The sequence below is a fragment of the Mycteria americana genome, chromosome 1 (genome assembly GCF_035582795.1).
Source record: "Mycteria americana isolate JAX WOST 10 ecotype Jacksonville Zoo and Gardens chromosome 1, USCA_MyAme_1.0, whole genome shotgun sequence".
NCBI lineage: Eukaryota > Metazoa > Chordata > Aves > Ciconiiformes > Ciconiidae > Mycteria > Mycteria americana.
Window position 1 is genome coordinate 138,936,519 of NC_134365.1, and position 23,266 is coordinate 138,959,784.

Genomic DNA, 23,266 nt, shown 5'->3' on the forward strand with positions numbered 1-23,266 from the left:
ATTACTGACTCCCAGCTCGATCCCCGGCCAGGGAGACGGCGAGCGCACAAGCCGCCCCAGCCTCCCCTCACGCAGGCCCAGGCTTTGCCGGGGACAGCCTCCCCCTACCCGCAGGGAGGGCGGCGGGTCCCGGCCCGCGCCTCGACCCTCTGGTTCCTGCCCGCGCAGCGGCGGGCGTTCTCGGGGGCGGCAGCCGCCAGGCTGCGGGAGCGGGGCCGGGCGGCGCCGCTGCAGGGCGCCGGCTCCGGCGGCGGCTCCCGGCGGACGCTGAGGCGTCACGGGGGCGCCGGATGTTGGGGCAGGCAGAGAGGAGCGCTTCCGGGCGGCCGTTGGGAGCCGTTGGAGAGCTCGCGTCGTAGGGTAGGCGGCGGGCCCGGGGCGGGCCCCTGCGGGCATAACCCCCCCCCCCCCCCCCCCCCCCCTTCTCCCTCCCTCCCCCGCCGCCTGTTCCGCGGGCAGCCCCCGCGGCGTCCCGCCCTTCCCCTGGAGACGGCAGCCCCGGCGGTGCACAGGGGAGCGGCCGGGAGCCCGGGCGGGCCTCAGGGCGCTGGGGCGCGGCGGGGGGGTTCAGCCCCCCCCGGTAACTCTAGAGTCCCCTGGGATGGAGCCGGGCCGTAGGACTCCGTGGGACCGTGCGAGGGAGGACGGTGCCCGCCGTCTGCCTCCCTTCCCCTTTCTGCTGCCTGTTTGTAGGGCCCTCGAGGAGAGACAGATGAGATTCCTCAGAGACGGGTACACCGCGTTACTTCATGGGATCGTTGCCCTCCAAGTCACTGGGAGGGCTGTCGGGGCTTAAGTACATCAGTCAGTTGTAGAGTAGGAGTTTTAGGTAGTAGTAACTAGATTCAATTGCAGGAGATGTTCCACTTTCTAAGAATATTTTTCCCTTATTTAAGTATAAATGTGGGTACCCAAGAAAGTGTTTATTTCTTTTTAGCCTGTGGGAAATATGAATAGGAAGCACGTTGGCTGATTTTAGGAGCATTTTCAGATGGATTAAGAGTTCGGTAGACTCATCAGTAAAGCATGTGTCTTTTTTTGTAAGGAACGCTATATTGAAGAAATGTCTGGAAGTTTCTACTTTGTGATAGTTGGTCATCATGATAATCCCATATTTGAAATGGAATTTCTGCCTCCTGGAAAAGTAGAGACCAAGGTGTGTTTTTTTTCCCTTGTGATACTCCTATGATGTAATTACGGTGCATTTTCTTTGGTAATTTTACAGTATATTAGAAGCATGACCAGCATGTTGTTGAAAGTGTTACTAGTATACACTGTTTTCTTTTTTTTTACAGAAACTTTGTCCTAGGGAGTAGAACTCTGGTGTTCTTGAGTCTCTTACAAATTCTTTGCCATATCATACTAGTTCTTCATAAAACATGGTTTCCTTAAATGTTTGATGCTGTATGGTGAAAAATATATTGCTCTTCGTGGGTAGAGCTTTTATAATAACTGTTCATTATCTAATGCTATTTATTGTTATTCTCTGTTTTAAGGCATTGTATACAGTCATAAGGTAAAGTAAGGAACATTTGAAAGCTCTAGTCAGTCCTTTATTTTTTATGCTATAAAGAAATCTTATTTTTTAATCATATTCAATAGTCATGCTTGCTTTTAAGTAAGAAAGGTTTAAAACTTGCATTGATAAATACGGGTTTGAGAATGTGAGAAATGTAAGACTACTCAGTAAGTAGTGTTTCCAGTGGGAAAAGAATAAATCTATCCATTGTGATATTACATCAGAGAAAAAATAGACGTCAGAATAAAAGTCTGTGGATCTGTGAGTGTGTCCAAAAATGGAAGTATATGCTGTCACTGATTTGAACAGCATGATGTCATCTGTACTTTGACAGATGTATTTAGTGTCCCACAAAAAATCATAAATAAGACTAGTCAGACTAGACTTGGTGAGTGTGAGGATGTGTCAGATAGTGGAAAAATTAATTTTCTACATTCTGCTAATGGAATTAACTTGGCTCGGGTAAGCTTCTTCTCTGACTGTGGTTGAAATACTAAATTTTCTCCTAAGAGAGAATCTAGACTTGATGTGCACTGAAGGAGAACTAGTAGGCATTGATATGTTTTGGCAACTATCGCTTCTGTTTCTGAGACGCACTATTTAATAGTGAATTCAGTGCAGCTGCACAGCTGCCTGAAGTAAGTGGTTTGCATAACGTACATGGTAAATCAGCACAAGCTTTTGCCCCTTAAACTTCACTACTTAGTCTCTTCCTCAGTATGGTTTAATGGAACTTGCAAAGCTGTTGATGCCCTGAGCAAAACTTGATTTGGGGGAAAAACATAGTGCACTGAGAGATGTGAGAGTGGCGTTAATAGAATCGCTGTATTTTGAGAAACAGTGCAAGACGACTTATGTTTCCAGTCTAATAGAAGCTTACAGTATGGTTTAGTCCCAAGTTTCTTCTTGGCAGATGTCCTCTGGTGTTCTAGTTGGTATACAAAGTAATGGCTCTTACCCCACACCACTCTTTTAGTGTTAGGACCAAACGCTGTGATCACTCTATGAAGGCCATTTGTGTTTATTATAGGAAGAGGTGCAACTTAAATCTGCAAGCATATATTTAATAGCAGTTGCAGGATGTTTTTCTGCACCGGGCTCTTAGGAAAAAGAAACCCCCCCCAAAACAATAAAACAATCTTATGTTTTTTAGGCAAATAACCTGAAAAAGCAGAACCTCTAGGTGATAAATGTTATCAGTATGTCTGTCCTCTGTATCTCTCTGCTTTCCCCATCTGTCCCCCAACTTTTACACATTGTAACCTATTGTTCAATTTCTGCCAAATTTGACAGAGACGTTATGGTCCAAAAAATGCTAAATTTCTGTAAATTTCACAAAAACAGGTGACTGGAAAGCAGAGAAAAAGACTTTTATCAGGGCCTCTGTTGTGGAGTAAGTTTGCAGTGGGAGGTTACCCATTGGTAAACAAAAGAGTTCACACTTGAATTAATTCCTGAGCTATAAATATAGGCTTTATTGGTTTTGCTGCTCTCAAGACTGTTTTTGTGGTGACCTTTTTATTACGACCTTTTTTCTCCCTTGAAACCAAGTATAGTGACAATATATACTAGCTTCATTTAATTACAGGATGGCACATATGTAGCAGAAAATAAGGGTATATATAACTTCACATAACTTGAGCACTAGTTGTTTAGCAGCTTGAGCAAATTATTGTTTGTATTTCACTCCTTTCACTGAATTACTAATCCTCTGTCTTCTGGAAATATCTTAGGATGATCATCGCCATCTCAACCAGTTCATTGCCCATGCTGCTCTTGACCTAGTAGATGAGAACATGTGGCTTTCTAACAACATGTATCTGAAGACTGTGGACAAGTTTAACGAATGGTTTGTTTCTGCTTTTGTCACAGCTGGACATATCCTTCCCTGTTCTCTTTCCTTATATTTATATAGGAAAAGCCTTTTGCTAGAAAAGGTTAAGTCAGATGAAACGAGTTTGGAACAGATTTCTCTGGCTATTCACCACTATTATTGTTAGAGAGAGTCACCAGCTTCAGAATGAAGTAAGTTGAGAGGCACAGCAGTTGAAAATTGGGACCAATTGGAAAGATGGATTTTTCTTTTCGGAGTAGCTGGAATAGCCTAATGAAATGTGGAGCTCACATGGAGTAGAGGAAAGAGAAATGAGAGGGGAATAATATGAGAGGGTCTGAGCAAGCTTGTATGATTCTGTGTTCCCATCCCTTTGATAGTGGTAGAGGGGAGAAGCAGGGATAAACATGCTTGGTGTCATCACACCCATCTTGAAAAGGTAGTGTCAAGGCTTGATCTTATGTATAGATAGTCCTAGAAGTGTTGTTTGTGAAACGTTTATTATACATAGGAAGTAACATTGAATGTCATTTTAACTTCAGGGGGTATATGGCAAAGGTGCTGAGAGCATCGTCCACATTCAGAAATATCTAGCTTTAAAAATAATAACCTTGAATGGAGAGGTGATTATTTTTATTTTCAAATAGGGGAATTTTAAAATACAAAGGTAATGCTTTCTAAATTTCACTGCTCCAGTTACTTCTTTTAATGCTTCCTCCTGTAATCACTGCTATTTCATGTACAGCTGAACATTTTAAGTATATGCAGAATTAGGTGTAAATGCTTATCTCAGGATACGTTAAATGTCTCTCTTCTTTGTAAAAGTTAAATTTTCCTTAATTGCTTTACATATGAGGTTTATAATGCTTCATGATGTAAGGCAAGAAGATGGAATTAAGAACTTCTTTAATGATGTGTATGACTTGTATATAAAGGTAAGAACCCACTTCTTAGGTCTCACTGCAGTACTTTTAAGTGTGTTCTGCTGTACATGCTCCGGCATGCCTGTATTAGCATGCTTCTTGTGGGGGCCTGTATAAGTGGAGAAGCACCTGTGCAGTCCACATTAGCCAGAGTTGATAAATGTGACATAAAGGCTGTATTTTCCATTAAACAGAATAGATTTTTCTAAATTGTTATAAACTGCTCTTTCAGAATTTATTCTTCATTTTAGTCCAGTGATTTTTGGGCAGTTTGTGTCATTAATGGTGATAATGAAAGCAAAGGACTGTTCTACAGAAGCCTGGTGGAAGTGCTTCGCTCGCGGAACAAGTAGCCTGTGTTCTCACAGCCTGGTGGTACTTCCCACTAGATGGGGCCATCGCAAGCACTGGCTGGGAGATGGCCACCTCGGCCTCCTGTGGGCACTCAAATGATGCTAATTTCCAAAACACAAATTTCCACCAGTGTCATGATGGATTTGTTCTGAGGAGCTGGTACTAAGGGGGATGGCTGTGCACATATATGGGGAGAATGCAAGGGCCTCGCAAGTGAATGTTTAGGAGCTCCCTGCTCTTAAGTGGCACTAAATAGGCTGAAAGCTAGTAGTAGTTGCTATCTGAAGGAATGTTTTCCAGTGCTGGGCATTGTGCTTATTGATGAGTTTTTCTTCTTTCCTTAGTTTGCAATGAATCCATTTTATGAACTCAATTCTCCTATTCGATCCAGTGCCTTTGAAAGGAAAGTACAGTTCCTTGGGAAGAAACACCTTTTAAGCTGAATAAATAACTTTCCTGAGTGAGTGCTTTTTCCATACTTTCCTGATTATTTGAACTGTAGTTCTTCTGGTTAGTTCTCAGCATGTTTGATACTCATCTTTCTGAAGATTGACAAATTGGATGCTGAAGAAGGTGTTTTGGTTTTTTTCCTGATACGGATGAGAACAGCCAAGCTTCTCTGGTTAAAATGTGTATCTTAAGAAGTTTTCCTTTTATGTGTTATGAAAACTAAGTTTAAAAATGTCAGGGGCTGAATAGGTACAAACCGAGACATGTGGGTGTCAATGCGTATGTAAAATGTAAGCCTCTTACACAGGGTGCGAGGAAATCAGATCTAAACACAAAAGACATCTCTACTCATGTGATTGAATATGAGCAAAAGGGAATTCTTGACTGTTTGGCCTAAGTGGTTAACTTTGTTATAAACCTTTCTACTTACAGTCCTTTGCTAGAGAACTTACTCTGCAGACTAACCAGACTAACTTTACTCTTCATGGTATTAAATCAGGTCTATATTAATACTGTAATGTGTAATGTATGTATTATAAAGTGCTGAATAAAAAGAAAAGAGGATATATCAGCAAAGCTTTGTCTTCAGTATTTCAGGAAGTTTTGAGAAAAAAACTTTAAAAGTTTTAAAGCTTAAAACTGCAAATTTACCAGGTGTTTACTGCGATACATGTTTAGCTGCAGTGTTGCATCAATGAATGAACAAATAAAGTAGACCAGAACAGCTATGTCTGCCCTGATTTTAATTCTAATTAACACATGGAAAAAAACTAAACTTAATTTACATGTTTAAACCCACTTCTTTCCATTATCTCTGCAAGTGCTGAACTTTCCTTTTTGAAAATATATTGACTAGGATTTTTGAACCATGAAACTCTATTTGTTGAGGTTTCAGAAAGCCATTATTTGGCCTGTCTGGCTACTATTCTGTTGTAAAATGTGGTTAGGGACCCTTTTGCTAAACTTGCCATCATTCCAAAATAGTGATTTTTAAATGGGTCATTTGGCATATAGGTAGCTAATATTTTGGTTGGTTTCACAATCTTTTAAGTAGTCTGTTTCCTTTTGCAGCAAATCTGTAGAAGGTATCTTCTTGGTCATTTTTTTTTAAATGTCTGAAAAGTAATTTCCAATGTCACATGCTGTTCTAGGAATTACATTTTGCATAGTCTGTATAATTAAAGGGACCACATGTATATGTGCTTTAAGTGTATAGTCAGTCATTCTTTCTTTGTAATTGACACTTACTGCTAAACTGTCACCGTAAAATATTCCATGAGAAAAAGAACACTATATAAAGGTTGCAATATTTACCTTAAATAAAACATGGAATGATGCAGTATGGATGCCTGCTGAGTACACTTGAAATGATTTAGAAGAAAACTAGATGATCACTGTAAGGCTACCTTTATTGGCAGGGTGGCATGTGAAGATGGGAAAACTTGTCTTTGCAGTTGTTATTTCATAAAAACTGCATTGTACAGCATTTTCATAATGTCATGTAATCTTACGTAAATCAACTGAGGTTTTTGGTTTGTTTGTTTGGGTTTTTTTTTTTTTGCTTTATACATGAAAGCAACAGAAACACACTTGAGGTAAAGTGTTCTCATTCATATGATAAGGAGCCATTAAGTTGGAGCTGTTATGCTGTTTTCTGCCTCCTCCCCAGTAGCACAATGGTTGGAAAAATACTAACAGTTAAGATTCACTGAGGAGATACTTACGTTAAATAATCATATATGTGGCAGTAAGAAAAGTTTTGGCAAAGATAAAGGATTAGTGCTAAGAGTTTCCACCACTTTTAGAAACCGTGGGTTTTTTGATAATTGTATTCTTCTCTGCCAGCACACAGTAGGAAGTTATGTAAAATGAAAGCATTTTATCTCTTGCCTGATCTCTGAAGGCAGGTAGCTAAATGGTGCCTGTTCTTATGTCTCCCATACATCTTTCCCCTGTTCTTCTGAATATAGGAATTGTAAATGGGAAATGCAGTCTCATAGGTCCATCTAGGCTTTATAAAAACAGACTGTTACTGGCCACAGGAAAGGGAGAATTACATGCTAACTCATTTCATTAATCATTATAGAGGTTGCGGTGAGGAACGCTGTCTCATGACAGAATTCTGAAGGACCTCGGCTAGGTAGCTGTGATCTCCCCGTGTTTGGAGGAACACTTATGCTTTGTTTTGTGACTTTTTACAATAAGCTGAAAGACTGATATCTGGAAGTGACAGGTGAAAGTTAGCTTGTGATCAACTGTAGTCACAAATCTGCTTTAGGTCTGAAAGATGCAGTTCTAGCATGCATCAGACAATGAACGTTTCCAGCAATATGAAGGTCAATGGACAAGGCAGAAGAGACTTCCTTTGCAAGTATTATGTTCATACCCAAGCTCAGAGCCTTAGGAATAAGAATGCAAATGGAATCTGTTGCAGTATGAGAAAGGAAAAGTTGTAACATGAGCTGTTAGCTGTGACCTACCTAAAGTTTCTTCTGCCCCTTCCTATTTTGCTGTCTGTTCTAATATGCATAGCTTTCATCAATGCCACCAGTTTGCCATGACAGTATTTTTGCTCCTCATTTTAAAGGACATCTGGAACTTTGCATATGCATCACATAGTATGCTCTGTCACTCTACAGAACTCAGTATTGCTAACAGGACTCCCTAATACTTGAAATGAATCAGTGAATTGAAACATAAGCTGCAAGTGCCTACCTTACCTCCATATTGAATGATAAATACTGAGCTTTCAAAAAGTACAGAAATGCATATTTGTTATTAAGCATTATGAAGATGGGGGGGGGGGGGGGCACCTATCATCTACATCTGCTTTTCATAGGACTTTTGCTTCTTTCAAGTACTTGATAGTGTCCTTCTTGGACCAAATCCTGACCTCAACATAATTCCTATACTGTCTTATTTACTATAGCATGTTAACCCCCCATTTTTGGGATTAATGTACAGTTGTGGTACAGCAGCTCCCAGGACACAGGTAATACACTCCTACTGTATCAAGTTTTATTTAATGTACCTCTCAGATGGAGGCTTGGTAACCATGATGTTACATGGAAAGGGGACAGATGGGAAAAGAGATGGACTCTTAGGCACAAGAAAGACCACAATGGTTCTCATCCTTAATTGCTTCCTTTTAGCAATCTTATTTGAATCATATCTATAGTACTGTAGTCACAGTACCTTCATCTGTTTTGTTTCAACCTTACCTTTGCAAAAAAGGAAGCTTTAAGTACTAAGGTAGTAGTGTTTTACAACAGTTTCATGTCACTAGCTTAGTAGCCCCCAACGCAAGCAATCTTAGGTTTTAAGGCTTTTTGCTCTCTCAGCTTAAGATTAAGAGGAATTTAGCTAAGATTTTCTTCATGGATCTTTTAATTCATTGACTAGAAATTAAACATAATAGAAGCAGCAGCTTAACCTGTATTTAGCTGTTCAGTGACTGAAGCTTAAAACACAGTTCTGTTGCTGTATATGCAGGACTGTAAGGATGAATTAGACTTAGAATGTACAAAAGGTAAAAAGATGTCACTTTTAAGCAGGAGCAGCAGATCTATGGAGTTGTCCAGGACAGGTTCAAGCAAGAATAAAATACATTCAGAAAAGTGTATCAAGAGTGACAAGAAGGGTTTGTTTTGCAAGCTTTACTTCCAAATAATTACACCTGGTACAGACTGAACAGATACGTTAAGAGAAAAAACTCTTGCTGTTACTGTACTCTCAAGAAAGGCTTTTCTGCTGGAACAAAAAAGTTGCTGTACAGAGAGCAGAGTCTGTAGTTTAGCAAATAACATGGCCTGTCCTATAGGCCTCAGGCTTCCTTTTGGAGTCCGCAATGTGTGCATGTGCATGCCTGTTAGCAGTCAGATTACACATTGAAGCAATAGTGCGCTACCAAGTTTGCTATTACAAGGACAGCGGGCACTCTGAGAGCCAACATTCAACAGCTTCTCATACAAGTATTCTACCATTTAACTGCAACAGAGAGCCTCAAATACACCTTCTGTGGTTTCATCTACATTACTGCAGAAAGACCACCCATTAAATACAGAATTTGCTTCTGTTCATCATCGTATAATGAGTACAGCAATATAAAAGACATTGTCTTAAATGTCTATGTCCATATCCTAAAATAGCAAATTAAATAAGGATCAAATTCAGCTCAAACACTAGCTGTAGGTATTTACTTGTATTAGGGCTGAAAGCTGTCACAATCTACTGTAAGTGAAGAGCTTCCTGAGTTCTCTATGTATTGCCAATCCTTAGTTTCACAGTGCAGAGATTACTGGTAAACACATTCATAGCTCAGGTTAACAGGAACAAGAAGTTTGGAACTTTAAGGCTGTATACTAAAAGTTCTCTCACAAATTTGTCATAATGTGGATTCCTTCAAGTGCTATTAAAGCTGACTGAATAAAGCATATCTTTTTCATAACTAAAAATGGTTATACTTCAGTTACTCAGGTTTTTTAGCTTACTGATCAGAAACATGCTAGAATGGGACTTAAGGCAAAGACATGTATTAACTTAAAAAGTCATCAGTATCTTGCATTACACTGCTGGAAAAATTAGTACAGCATTAGAATAGTAAATGAAAGGAAAATGGACATTAAATATGTAGGAAATTTATTTCCTACTTAAAAACCTACACAAATTATAGCAACACTGGGCAATTAGAGAAGACCTGAAGGTAATTTATATTAACTTATAATAACACATTAGAGATGAAGTACCACTCACAGCAAAAGGAATGTAGTGAGACTGAAGTTTAATATCTAGCATTGTTAAGAAACTGGCTTCTAGTGAAACAAAAATGGAATGCCGATTTCATGAAAATATACACATATAAAAGTATCTTTGTGTCTAAATTCCAGAATGGTTTCTCCAAAGTAGTGCTTCTAGAACTTTCAAGTTTTAATTATATTCAAAGTATTTATCATTTGAATAAAGTTGGCAAATTACATTCTTATATTAATGTTTTTACTTGACACCTTCCTAAACAGAAAGTGTCACTAATTCAATAATGGGTCACTCATGAATGGAAATTTTTCTTTTGCTCCCCCAAGAAAGCAGCAGAATATTACAATTTTAATATTAGAGTGAAACCCATTTGTCATTTTATCTACTACACCTTCCCCATCCTTTTATAGAGCAAGCTAGTCAAAAGTAATTTGGCCCCCCCAAAATTTGTCAACAACAAGATGAACTGGGTTTCGGTTTCCGATGAAGGTTTACTGTATCTGTTTGAATAAAGTGATCTGATCTATCTTCAGAGGCTAGAACTCTTCTAACAGCTTCTTCAAAGGCTGCTGCAACATTAGTGGCATCTTTTGCACTGGTTTCAAAATAGGGATGGTTGCCATTATTCCTGCACCAGTCTTGGGCTTCTTCTGTAGACACTTGCCTTTCATCAATATCAACTTTGTTACCCAGTATCACAAAAGGAAAACTTTCAGGCTCTTTGACATCTGCATAATAAATGAATTCTTTCTTCCAGTTGCTTAAGTTTTGGAAGCTTTGAGAATCATCCACACTGAAGGTTAGCAGGCAACAGTCAGAACCTCTATAGAAAGGAGTCCGCAAGCTCCTAAAACGTTCCTGACCTGCTGTGTCCCATATCTGCATTGTAACGAAATGTCCATCAACTTCCAACTCTTTATTTAAGAATTCCACACCTATTGTATGAAACAGCTGTGCATCAAACTTGTTGGTGACATATCTGTTCATAAGGGAACTCTTCCCAACTCCACCATCTCCTAGCAGTATTACTTTAAGGAGTGATGATTTTGCTGCCATTGTTACGGGAATAGATCCTCCTGGTTTCCTAGACCTGTAAAGATTAAGAAAATCATTAAAAAGGAAAGAGTTGTGAGCAGAACATTTTACACACGTAAATATCTAGAAAGTGTTAAAGTCCACCAACATCAAGTTTCACATACAAAAGCAGTAGGACTGTGCTAAACAGGTGAAGTGCAGATACTCATCATAAGAACACCCCCTCAAGAATACCATGTGTTTAAGGTGTGTCTACCACAGACTGCAGTCTGTATGGCAGTCTAAGCAGTACACTGCATGAATTACTGGTCTGTCACTTAAAACACCCAAAAGCCCCAAACCCTCCAACGTTTGTGCAGAAGGCGTATCACATCACATTCAACAAGGGCAACGATTCATTTGTGTTCACTGAAAAAAATCTATGGAAGAAAGTGGAACAAGAGAATTTTATAGGGCATATGCTTTGAACTAGTCACTTCAGTGCCGTATTTCATTAGCAAAGTTATGTTTTCGCATGCAAAAGCGAAGAGAAAGCTTTAGGAATAAAGCAGGACACTATCTGTTATCCTGGAATAACTGCTACGCTTCACACAAAATTGCAACCAGACAAGGAATTTTAAATCAACTCACAGGAACACAGTTATCTACAGAACAAATGCAAATGCTGTAATTTTCTTTTAAAAGTGAGGTGACTAGGTATTGGTACACAAACATTCAGTATGTTACAGTTTACTCCTTGCAGAACAGCCGCGATGAATGGAATACTATTACAACTACTACAAAAGCAAATTCACTGTTGCTACTTCAAATGGTACTCAAGATGCATAATACTGAGGCCAAGCCTACACTGACAGTTCACTTAGTAGGTGTCAACTTCCCATGGTAACACTGTCAAAAAGCCTGGAGGGCTAGTGAAAAGCCCGCCTGCCAGCACAGGGATGGCCAATCGGTGGCACCAATGAAGCTTTTTCACTGTCAGATTTTAGTGTTAAAGGACTAGTGGCAGCCCAAGGTTTGTCCTCATTACAGTAGTGTCATCTAATACTGTAAAAAAGTGATTTAATTGCTTGGGGGTACAGTTTCATTTTAAAGAGCCCAAAGTTCAGTTTCTGTATGAGGAAAACTGCTGTTCCTATACCTACCCGTTACTAAAAGAACTCAAAGTTATTCAACCAAAACAGGCTTCTCTGAAAATAGCGTCTGTTTAAAATGGAAATGGGTCACAAGTTGCCTAGTCCATCTCCTTCTCTGAAGGAAGGAATGCAGTCTTGCTAGTTGTGATTAGTGTTACTGGCATATACATCACCCGCAGAGTATAGTTATGGAATTAATACCCGATACAAGCTGGCGTGAGAGTCATATGACTCTGTGCTACCTTAGAATCAAGGCCTACATTAGAAGCAAGAAATTTCAGGAATTTTCTTCTCTTTAACTTTCCATCTTTGAATATTTATTTGTTAGACACAATCTACAGCGGAAGCCTCAGCACAAATTTCAAAATATAAGGAACAGTGGCTGCTTCCATTAAAAATCTGTTCAGAGCAAGTAATTTTATTCATTCATACTGTGTAATTAAAACCGCTGTTTATAAATCCTTAATATTTCTACAGGTTTGTATCACAACAGTGTTAAAACTGCTTAAGACCCTCAAGTGGATTGTTCATTTACCTTTCACAGAGCTACGGAATAATTGCTATGGCTCAGGATGTGCACGCATACCTTTTTATGTATGTGAAAAGCCTCATTAGAGTCACCAGCCTACTTGCACATGATTTCCACGTTCATGCTGAAATATTTAAAATGGTCCAGTGTCTTCACTTATGTCCCTAATTCCTACTATTGGTTAATGAATAACCTACTATTGGTTTTGAGCTACGCCATTAGATAGTAGCATCTTCTTAATCAATAATGCATTGATGAGAACAGCGGGTACTGAATGTTTCCCTGTTCTTCCACTTCAGTGTAGGAACAAGTTACAATTATTATTTTTTTATTCTGTCCTACTGAAATCACAAGTTCCCTAGAAGACAATGTGAATCGTAGTTCTGACTGGTACTATGCACTTGTTTCTTTAGTTTCTACAGTTTGAAGAACTGCAGCTATTATCATGAAATTGTCCATGAAGCCACATTTTAAACAAAATACAGGTAAGGAAACTCTGTTAACAGTATCTAGTACTTTTGTGCATCCAGAACCTGAGAAGTTAATTTGCACAATTTTCAACTACGTGGACCATTACAGTAAGTTCTAGGAGACTGATGACCATAAAAATACTTTCACTGGGCAGACAGTTATAGATCAGCCACAAACCATTGAAAGTGTCTTTCCAACTAGAACCAAACTGGTCCTTCTACACAACGGCTACAGAAACAGTCTTCCCAGGGCTGATAAGCAAGTATCTCAACGTGACGTTGCAGGCAGCGTCACTCTTCAGGACATTCAGCTTCCACAGTAGAAGCTGTCATGCTTAGCTAGCAGTTAATGTCTTTGTAAAGTTTTTAATCCAAAGTAAATGGGATATATGTTCAGTCATTTAAACACATACTTACAAGATGGATCTAAAACAGAAAAGAAGCATGTTTAAAGGCATTAAGAAACCTCTTTGTTTGGAAGCAGAAAAGACTTTATATAAGGGACTCATCTGCAGCCCCACTGATTATGTGATTTAGAGTATCTGCAGAACCAGCATGGTAGTTTTCAGCGTAGCAGGCTGCTGCATTTTTTCCACTTACATATCTTTAAATAAGTTAAAATTACAAAAATTGAGCTCTTCAAGAATCTTTTTTCCCTAAGTTATGACACCTTAACACATAAAATAACAATAAAATCCTTAAGATGCCTGGAGAATTAATATTATTTCTCCTATTACATACTTTGAACTTATCTGTATACTGTGCTTTTTGACAATGTTTTTGGAAGGAACAGTCAACATCTGATACCATGTTTCTGAAGATTTATTACCTTAATAGTTCAGTTTAAATCATCATTCAGCATCTGAAAACAAAACAAAAACTTAATTTCCAATGTGCATCTGATTGTTTTCACCAACATCAGGAACTGCAAGACACCACAGACTTAACAGATTAACTATTTGTTCCAGTTATTTTTTACATTAAACTAATTGTGCAGCACAGTAAGAGTAGTCTCAACCTAGTACACAGAAGAGTCTGTAAAGAGATTTTTCCCTCATGTTCCTCTATTATTTCAGTATTCAGTGAAACTCAGAGCAAATAAAAACCAGCCCCACTCTGGCCCATTTTGATAACCATCTCTGAATTGCCTCCACTGGCTTATAAGGACTCAAGGTCTTAGACCACTGACTTCAATACTCCTGTTAAAAGCAGGGAACGTTTCTATTAAGTGCCATTTCTAACAGGATCATATACCATAACACAAATAGTCATTTAATTGTCACCTCCCAGAATCTCCCTTTTAAACAGTGAGCTGAATTACAAGTCTGAAACATTTCCATTAGCAACCCAAACATTTGCTGGCAAGACTAAAAACAACATGCTAAGCAACTTAAAAAAAAAAGTCAGCGTGCATTACAAAATCTTTGATTCCCAACACCTCAAAGCTTAGAGAAACACCACTGCCTTGCCCCATCTATCCATCTAGATTTTCTTAATGCCATGCCTGTCAGCTTCATATCTGCCTTTTTATTTTGAGTGCAATTACCTCTTTTAACACTTAGGTACTGAGGCAGCACTCAAAGAAAAGCCAGATTCTTGGTCTAGAAAACCACAGCAGCAACACACAAACTTAGTCTAGGAATTTGTCTTTTTTTAGCATAAAAATAACTCAATAGATTAAGAACCTACTTATACCGCAGTACTGAAGTCTGAAGACGGGTGCTGAACTCAAGTTATGTCTATGGAAAATACTATTAGCCAACATGGTAACTGCATTGTATCTATGATGTCAGCAAGCACACTTAAACTATTAAGCAAACGGAGCCAACTGGACAAATTTATAGTTTCATTTTTACCATACTGATACCAGACACAGCAGCACACCAGAAAAAAAAAAAACCCAAACCACACAGCAACTGAAATCTCACCTCTACTCCCCTCTCTTATTACTAAAAGACACCAAAAAATGGATCTGTTGCAATAGCACCACTGAATTCCCTCAGTATTCTTGAGGAAACAGATGTAAGGGATACTTCAAATCTCCAGACTATTTTCTCCACTTGTACCTGCTTTCTAATTTGGAAACAGGCAAGAAAATTTATTTCAATCACCATTTTCAGCCAGTGGTCACTGATGAACCACCTGCTATATGAAATCAAGAGTAAACCCAAAGGTTTCCTTGAAGATATGTGGTACGCTGTCCTTTAATGAAAGTTGTTAGAGAGGACCCATTTGACTTGGAGAAGGAAAAAAATCCAAGGTAAGGCAGACTCAAGTTTGTTCCAACTAACCACATTTACTTACAGCCTAATATGCTTTCAGCCGAGACTTCTTAAAAAAAAAGGGGCCATCTTTGTCAAAGATTTAAGAAAAAAACACTCTCTCAAAGTTACTGACGAGCAGAATTAGCAGTTCCATAACTAACATATCAGTAACACTGACCATGTTTCACAACTTGCTATCCTCAAATGCACACGTATACAACACATCCATTTCAGCTTTGAAGCTTATTCACAATTTTCTTTGCCATCTTATTTTGTTAAGCCACAGGTATCAGACATTAATAGTTTTAAAAAGGCACACAAACACTTCAAGTACTTCGTCTGACAAAAACACTGGCCTTCCAATAAAATAATGTAAACTTACACCTTCATTAGTTGTTTCTTTTCTTAACACTAAGAAAGCATTTGACAATATTTACCAGGCTAGCATAGAAAAAAGCAGTTTCCTGTGGTTTGCTAGTTGCAGTGGCTCATCAAAAAAAAAGACATAAATTGCTTCTCTGTAAAATATCTGAAAAAAGTCCCAAGACCTATCAGAGTTGCAGGAGCAGGGGCAGAATCCAGAACTATGTAGTTTTCAACACTTACTGTTTGTGGAGGTTTTTACATCTCTCAACTCTCAATCACTATAGAGTAGTTATACTTGTCACCTACAGCAGAACTGCAAGTTTCCAGAAATCTGAAGAGAAAGGACGGAAGCAATTTTTCTCCCTTTCCTCTGCTTAGCCAATCCTTGTTCTTGTATTTAGAAGGTACGGTTTACACCTTGGCCAATTAAGCAGCACAAGAACGGTTTTTTAGTGCGTAAGGGGCTGCAAGCCTCTTTGACCTTGAAACATTTTGTTCTCAATTCAAAGGGAAACATACAGATAGGAAGTCAAGATGCTACATGCTTTTTACTTTTGAATGCATTGCAAGCTTGGACATTAATCAGCCTCCAAACTGTCCTTCCCCTCCCCAGGGTACCAACATAAGAGCTGTGGATCAGCAACACCCCTTTCTTGATGGCCACTTGTGAGCTGCCTAGTTCTCTGAAGCCCTTCAATCATATGGCTTGACCTACTGAGATACTAATCATCTTGCAAGTCTTCCTTCCTTTATCTGTGATTTCACCATTGCACTGTGAAGAGAGTTTGTGTTTTCTTTTGGATAGATCTTTAATAATTTGATGACAGGTTATCTGAATATTGCCTCTAGTTGCAAGCAGCCTAGACACACTTTATCTAACACCAGAATATCACTAGCGTTTATTCATAATAATTTGTAATATGAACACAACCCAAACTGAACTGACATACAGCTGTTGCCACTCATTTGTATACCAAAAAGTTTTATTTTGGGGTTTCTTTATAAAGTTATTTTTAACTCCTGTGTAGTTCAGTACTCTAGTTCAAACCATTGTCCGGCATGACTCAGGGCTATGAAAGAAGCAGCAGCCAAGGGAAGGAATCCTTAAGTCCGCATAGCCCCTGGATCATGAAATCATCCCAGTACCTACTGCCAGAATCACCTCATTTATTCCAACTTACATCTAGCCACAAAATCAATCAGCAAAACTTGTCAGGAGAAATACCTACATTTATACCTCTGCTAGTTTAATCTTGCAGAGACCTGGCCTTCACTTTCCATCTTATTTCCCACATTCAAGTAGAATGAGCAAACTATTATTTACTCTGATTTAATAAGAGCTGACATTTCTCAGCAGCTCACAGCTGAGCATCTCCCAACTTAAATACTCCATTACTTTCAGCCAACCTCAAAACACCCTTAGGTGCTGCTGCTCTTGGCGCAACATTTCTACCAATTCAGGAGTTAACTGACATTCCCCTTGCAACCTACTTCTCCATTACTGCTTCTACTCTTTCAATAACTCATCAAGCAATTATTTCTGCTCATATGTGCCCATCTTTCTCCCTTGCATTAGTTTCCCTTTTCCTCCAGGGAATGCTAGCAATAGCATCCTCTATTGGTCAGGCTACATTGTGCATTCATATTCTTCCCAATATAATTATGTGACCAAAGCTCATCCCTAAGGGATTAAGTGGGTTACACTGTACCAGGCCAACATACTCCGTAGAGAATGAAAACAAAAACAAAACACCAAGGAGAATGAACATCATAAAAAAAACCCTTAAGGAATTCTTACAAGCCTTTTTGCTCTAAGTTTTTTTTCATTGTGAAACATTTATGTAAAATTCCAATCCTAAGGAGCTGAAAGATCTGTTTCTCATGATTTATTACTAAATTGACACAAAATAAAATACAGCTTGAAATCTAAATACCTCATTTGAGCCTCCACAACTTTTTTCACATATTTTCAATTTAAGGAAACTGATGGTTTGTTTGAGCACTCAAAAGCAAAACAAGGACTGCTACAGCCTTTTTTTTTTTTTTTTACTACACATTCCCTATTTTTAACTTAATGGAAAAGGCTTTACTAAAATTAAGGCAACCAACAGAGCTCCATACAACCTAAAGGAGACAGAGAAAAAGAACAGTTCATTATAAATTCCACGTTGATACTGAAACACAGATGTAGCTGTACCATCCTTTGGTTAGCTTCCTCTAGAAATAAGAGTGACAGGAAAAAAAAGTTTTGGATTGATTTTGGCTATGTCTGAGAAATAGCCCTCCCTCCAGTCTGACATTAGAGCTTGTTACCTTATAAGCTACTAAAAAGTCACAAAAGATCCCCCAAAAAACCCCGCCACACACAGCCACCGTTGCTCTAAAAAAAGCAAGCACTGACAATTTCAGTGTTGTACAACACTTTAAAAGTAAAGACAAATAAAAACCACATGCTTATTTAGTAGAGCTGTAAATTATTGTGGACAACAAGGAAAGAAGGAAAACAAGATGTAGGGTGGCAGATTGCATGACAGCTATCTGCAGACAAGCTGTTTTAATTCCAAACCAAGATTTAGCCAAGGAGTTCCCTACTTGCTTACCCCACCCAAGTTAATAAAATTAAGTGCTCTCCATGTATCTAGTTATATGTAACCTTGCTAGAAAGGCCCCTATCACAGGTTTTTAAAACTAGTTTTCTTGCACTATTCTGTTATTCGCTCAATTATTTTGCAGAAGTTACATTTAACGTGGAATACTTACACTGAATCTGCTCATTAACCACTCAGACGTATGAGATTCAACAACCTTAACCTAATCCTTTTGGTTCTCCAGCCATCACTGCATCTAAGTTTGTATAGCCATCTGCCATGATTAGAAAAGCAACTGGCCGTTGCAGAGGAGAGCTAAATCAAGTCACTGGTTCAAAAAAGAAGAACTAAAAATGTAAAGCACACTGCTCAGGGTCCCCTTGGGAACAGAGAAGTCCTTCTTCAGCAGACAGCGACAGGAAGAGGCGGTAAAGGGACCATTTTCTTTTTTTCTTTTCGGTTTGAAAGGTGTTGAGGGGACAGGTAGGAAACCGAGTTTCACCCAAACAGTTCCGAGATCTTCATCAGTGCTGAGGAAGCACTGTAGAGTCGGACACCGATCGTGCGCCGGCTGGGAATCGCCAGGCAGGAGCCGTTTCCCAAAGGAGCCACCGCCTGCCCCGGAGTCACGGGATCCCCGATCACGCCACACTTCCCCGCCGCCCGCACCGGCTGTGAGGAGCGCCCGGGGCCCCCTCCCACCGGGGCCGCGGCAACGGCCGGGGCTCCCTTCCCGCTCCCCGGAGGCCGGCCGTTACCGAGCAAGCACCAGGGAGCGCGCCCGGGAGCCGGCAGAGCTCGGACAGCGGCGGGGGGCGCGGAGAGAGGAACGGAGCAATACGCGGAGAGTCACGAGGAAGGAAAATAACGAAACCCCAGGCAGCTCCAGACTGCTCCCCTCCCCCGCCCCCCAAGGCTGCGGGACGGGAGCGCGGCCCTGGGGAGAGCGGCCCCCTCACCCCCCAGCCGCGGGCCAAGAGAGTCCTCGGCGCGAGCCGCCCTCCCCGGGACACCGGCCCCGGAGCCAGCGGCCACTGCTCGCCCCGCGCCCGCCGGAGAAAAGGGGAGGAGAGGGCGATCCCGCCACGCCGGCCGATACCTGTCCACGGGAAGGAGTCTGCCGCCGAGCCCGGGCTACGCCACCGCCCGAAGCCGCCGCCAGGCGCTGGGGAAGGAAGAAACAACATGGCGGAGCGGGCAGGGGGCGGGGCCCGAGGATCACGTGAGCCGACCCCAGCCGTCCGGCCCCGCCCTCTCGGGGAGGGGCGGGGTGCGGCTCGCCCCACCCACTCCTCGAGGCTCCGCCCCCGGCCGGGAGGCGGGTGGCCCGCGGGTGGGGGAGGGGCCGCTGGCGCTGGCCTCCCGCGGCGGGGGGTATCTGTATCTGGGGGGTATCTGGGGGGTATCTGGGGGGTATCCGTTCAACCACGGACCTGCAAAAAAGTTTTGGGCTTGGCAAGCACGGTGATGGGAACGGCTTTGCTCGCAGCAAGCGCACAGCACTGAAGTGCCCGCAGAGGGCCGTACTTAGTGATCGCTGACGTATGACATTTAAAAGAAGAACCACTGTTCCATTGCAAGAGGATAAGGCTTTTATTTGCTCTACAATGCTCTGAATTATTAAGCTTTAAAACGCCTTTATACAGTATTTGCAGGGCAGAGTTGTTTATTAACAGCAGTAGTCTCACCGTGCTCCACATCAAGGGCCCCATGTAAGCAACCTCATGATTGTAAGGCAGCTTTGCTTTACAGGTAGAGACATTTAAAAATATACATGTGTCAATGAAGGAACTAACCCAAGTCCAAAGTATGCTGTTCAGAAAGAGTAGCCAGACACTTTTTTTCTGTAATAATTCAGAATAACGTCAACTTGCCTGTTCAAACAAGATCACAGGAAAAAAGTCTAAAGAAGCTGGTGATGAGAGTTTTTTCTGTGCCCTTACAACTCATCACGAGGACAGGGCAAAATGTAATTAAAATTAAAAGAGAAGAAATTACTTGAGTGTATTTAAGGAGGTTCCCACATCATCAAGAAGAATAGGCGATGATAGGCGTAAGGAAAGAGCATTTGAAATACACCCGTTTGCTTGAGCAGTCATCACATGCTTCCGATCATAAGGGAGATGCAATTGGACTGGAATTGCCACTTGCAGAGTCATCTCGTTTTGGATCAGATTTACAACATGGTCCAAGGAATGGAAAACAAGATCACCGTATCATCAAAAGGAAATGTCTCCTACTGGCAGCAGCAGGATTATTAAAAGGCAGTCCATGCTAGAGGCAAATCTGATGATACTAGACCCATTCTTATTTAACAAAGCTGGACTTTGAAATTTTTCAAGTACTTTTTTTCCTGGGATCTGCTTTCATCCAATGCTAAAGTAATATACAAGTAAGTGCTGGAGGGGTAGAAAAATGGCCTCTTTAAACGATGGTAATTCTAAGATGTAAGTTCTGATCAGTTATGGCATTATTTTGTGATTTAAAAAGAAAAAAAAAATCTGCATTTAGAAGTGGAGGAAATAGTTACTCTATTTTCCACTTGATACCTTGTGGGATGAAGCTACTGTCTTTTTTTCTTGAGACAACACTGGTTCTCAGACACTTGGATACATTTAAGGAAATTTAGAATCATAGAATTAGTTTGAGTTGGAAGGGACCTTTAAAGGTCCTCTAGTCCAACACCCCTGCAATGAGCAGGGACATCTTCAACTAGATCAGATTGCTCAGAGCCCTGTCCAGCCTGACCTTGAATGTTTCCAGGGATGGGCATCTACCACCTCTCTGGGCAACCTGTGCCAGTGCCTCACCACCCTCATTGTAAAAAATGTCTTCCTTATATCTAGTCTGAATCTACCCTCCTTTAGTTTAAAACCATTACCCCTTGTTCTACCACAACAGGCCCTGCTAAAACATCTGTCCTCATCTCTCTTATAAGCCCCCTTTACGTACTGGAAGGCTGCAATAAGGTCTCCCTGGAGCCTTCCCTTCTCCAGGCTGAACAACCCCAACTCTCTCAGCCTGTCCCTGTAGGAGAGGTGCTCCAGCCCTCAGATCATTTTCTTGGCCCTCCTCTGGACCCGCTCCAACAGCTCCATGTCCTTCTTCTGCTGAGGGCTCCAGAGCTGGACGCAGTACTCCAGGTGGGGTCTCACCAGGGCAGAGCAGAGGGGCAGAATCACCTCCCTCCACCTGCTGGCCACGCTGCTTTGGATGCAGCCCAGGATACAGTTTGCCTTCTGGGCTGCGAGCACACGTTGCTGGGCCATGTCCAGCTTTTCATCCACCAGTATACCCAAGTCCTTTTCCCCAGGGCTGCCTTCAATCCCTTCATCCGCCAGCCTGTATTGATGCCGGGAGTTGCCCGACCCAGCTGCAGGACCCTGCACTTGGCCTTGTTGAACCTCATAAGGTTCACATGGGCCCACTTCTCCAGCTTGTCCAGGTCCCTCCAATTTTAAAAATTCTAGTTAGAAACAAAATTCTTACACTTCTGAGGCAAGATGTATTTTTACTTCTTCTACATGGAAACATAAAAGAAAACAGAAAAGGACCATGCTGTAACCACGGCCTATTATGCTTATGATTTTATAGGCATAATGGAGTATCAATAGAGTTACTCTTATGGTTAAAACAGATGCATGCGTGCTTGAGGATCAGGAACTGAAGGCCCTTTTCCCTTGTGTCCACCCCGTTACTATTATTCATGTATGTAACAAAACCAATAGTTGCTGTAGAATGATCAAAAACTGTAGAACAAATAATGCCACTGATAGGGCTGGTCACATGAAGTATACCTGCCAGTTCCGAGGAACAGACAGAAGAAAATGCCCAGCTAAGATACGGTTTGAAACATGCACACCAAAATCACTCCCGTTTTAAATTATGCAGACAGCGTAGGGTCCCGACGGTGGGTGCCGTGGGCTCTGCCCCTGCCCGAGGCCGCTGCCTGACCTTCCCAGCGGTGGTGAGCAGGGCTGGGGCTGTGCCGCCGCAGGGTCCCCCCGCCAGCAGGAGCCGCATTTCGGCTCAGGCCCTGTCCGAGCCCCGTGGCCCCAGTCCTGCACCCCACCTCATGCCCCGACCCCCATTCGACACCCAGCCCCACCTTGGCATGGCCTCCTCCCCGCAGACTTGTCTGGTGCTCACTGCAGTTTTGGCTGATTGTTGTCACCAGATCTGCCTTGCTCTTCTTGTTTGGGTGCTGTGGGATGGTGACCCTTTTTACTGAAATCATGGTCCCTGTGCACCTTGTCACCCACCGCTCCTGGCTGGTCTCCTCTTGCACAGCAACACACCCTTGCTGCTCCCTCACATGCACGTTCATCTGAAAGCTGACCTTGCACCTTCAGGATTTTATTCACAGAGTTGAATTTATGAAGAGGTAATTGTTGTTATGTCACGTGCTAGCAAACAGCGCAAATAACATCCCAAGGGCAAATAAAGGGCGGGTTTTTTTGTGTATGAGAAAGTTCTGTATCAGCAAAGCTCTCATATAATGGGGCCTGTGAATAATGCTTTTTACCATCTGTAGTTGGCAAGGAGACTTTGTCCCATCCTGGCAAGGGCTGACATGGTCTCAATAAAACATGACTTTGTCACCTCCTGGCTGAATTACAGCAGTACAAAATAAGGGGATATGAAGTCATCTGCCTTTATGGCTCTGCGAATACCGGAATGCAGCCAGCCAGCCCCCAAGCAATCTAAGAAATTATCAAAGTGCTCTTGTTTCTTTCCTTATCTTCCAGGCACTCAATGAACTGGGCCATTACACCCTGAAGATTCCCTGAAGGACTGTAATTCAACATAGTTGCTCCTTAACCACAGCCTGTTACCAGGTAACTTTTCTTTTTGCCAGAAAAAGAGCTGTTCTTTTTTTGTTTAAAAAGTTGCAGTTCTTGGCTTTAGTAACAAATGTACACAGCACAGCAGACTGAAAGGAATAAATTTTAAATAAAAAATAAACAGCACAAATTTCCTTTTGGCTTGGAAAGGAAGAAAGAGTTATAAACAACAAATGGCAGCTGAGTACCTCCCTGAAAAGTGCTC

The 23,266-nt window shown here is 41.4% G+C and overlaps 2 protein-coding genes across 7 annotated transcripts in view; one reads left to right on the forward strand and one right to left on the reverse strand.

Annotated features, from left to right (window-relative positions):
* The first annotated feature begins 307 nt into the window (after positions 1 to 307).
* TRAPPC2 (trafficking protein particle complex subunit 2) lies at positions 308 to 6,422 on the forward strand. Of its 2 annotated transcripts, none has more exons than XM_075522148.1 (5): positions 308 to 360; positions 1,046 to 1,156; positions 3,253 to 3,368; positions 4,210 to 4,288; positions 4,975 to 6,422. In XM_075522148.1, exons 2-5 carry the CDS (start codon positions 1,064 to 1,066, stop codon positions 5,071 to 5,073), a joined length of 387 nt encoding a protein of 128 aa, XP_075378263.1. In that variant the 5' UTR covers positions 308 to 360; positions 1,046 to 1,063; the 3' UTR covers positions 5,074 to 6,422. The 2 variants fall into 2 exon arrangements, with proteins under 2 accessions (XP_075378263.1, XP_075378272.1); XM_075522157.1 differs by lacking the exon at positions 308 to 360 and adding an exon at positions 399 to 732.
* Positions 6,423 to 9,843: 3,421 nt separating this feature from the next.
* Positions 9,844 to 23,266, reverse strand: part of RAB9A (RAB9A, member RAS oncogene family) — a 32,639-nt gene continuing 19,216 nt past the window's right edge. Inside the window, exons 1-3 of one of the 5 annotated variants that reach the window (XM_075522198.1) lie at positions 19,317 to 19,417; positions 13,829 to 13,861; positions 9,844 to 10,922 (exon numbers count right to left, since the gene is read on the reverse strand). In XM_075522198.1, coding sequence (XP_075378313.1) covers positions 10,283 to 10,888 — 606 coding nt within the window. In that variant the 5' untranslated portion in view covers positions 10,889 to 10,922; positions 13,829 to 13,861; positions 19,317 to 19,417 and the 3' untranslated portion in view covers positions 9,844 to 10,282. Of the gene's footprint in view, positions 10,923 to 13,828; positions 13,862 to 15,869; positions 15,954 to 19,316; positions 19,435 to 23,266 lie in introns of those variants that run through there. The other 4 variants (XM_075522225.1, XM_075522216.1, XM_075522207.1 and 1 more) reach the window with 4 other exon arrangements.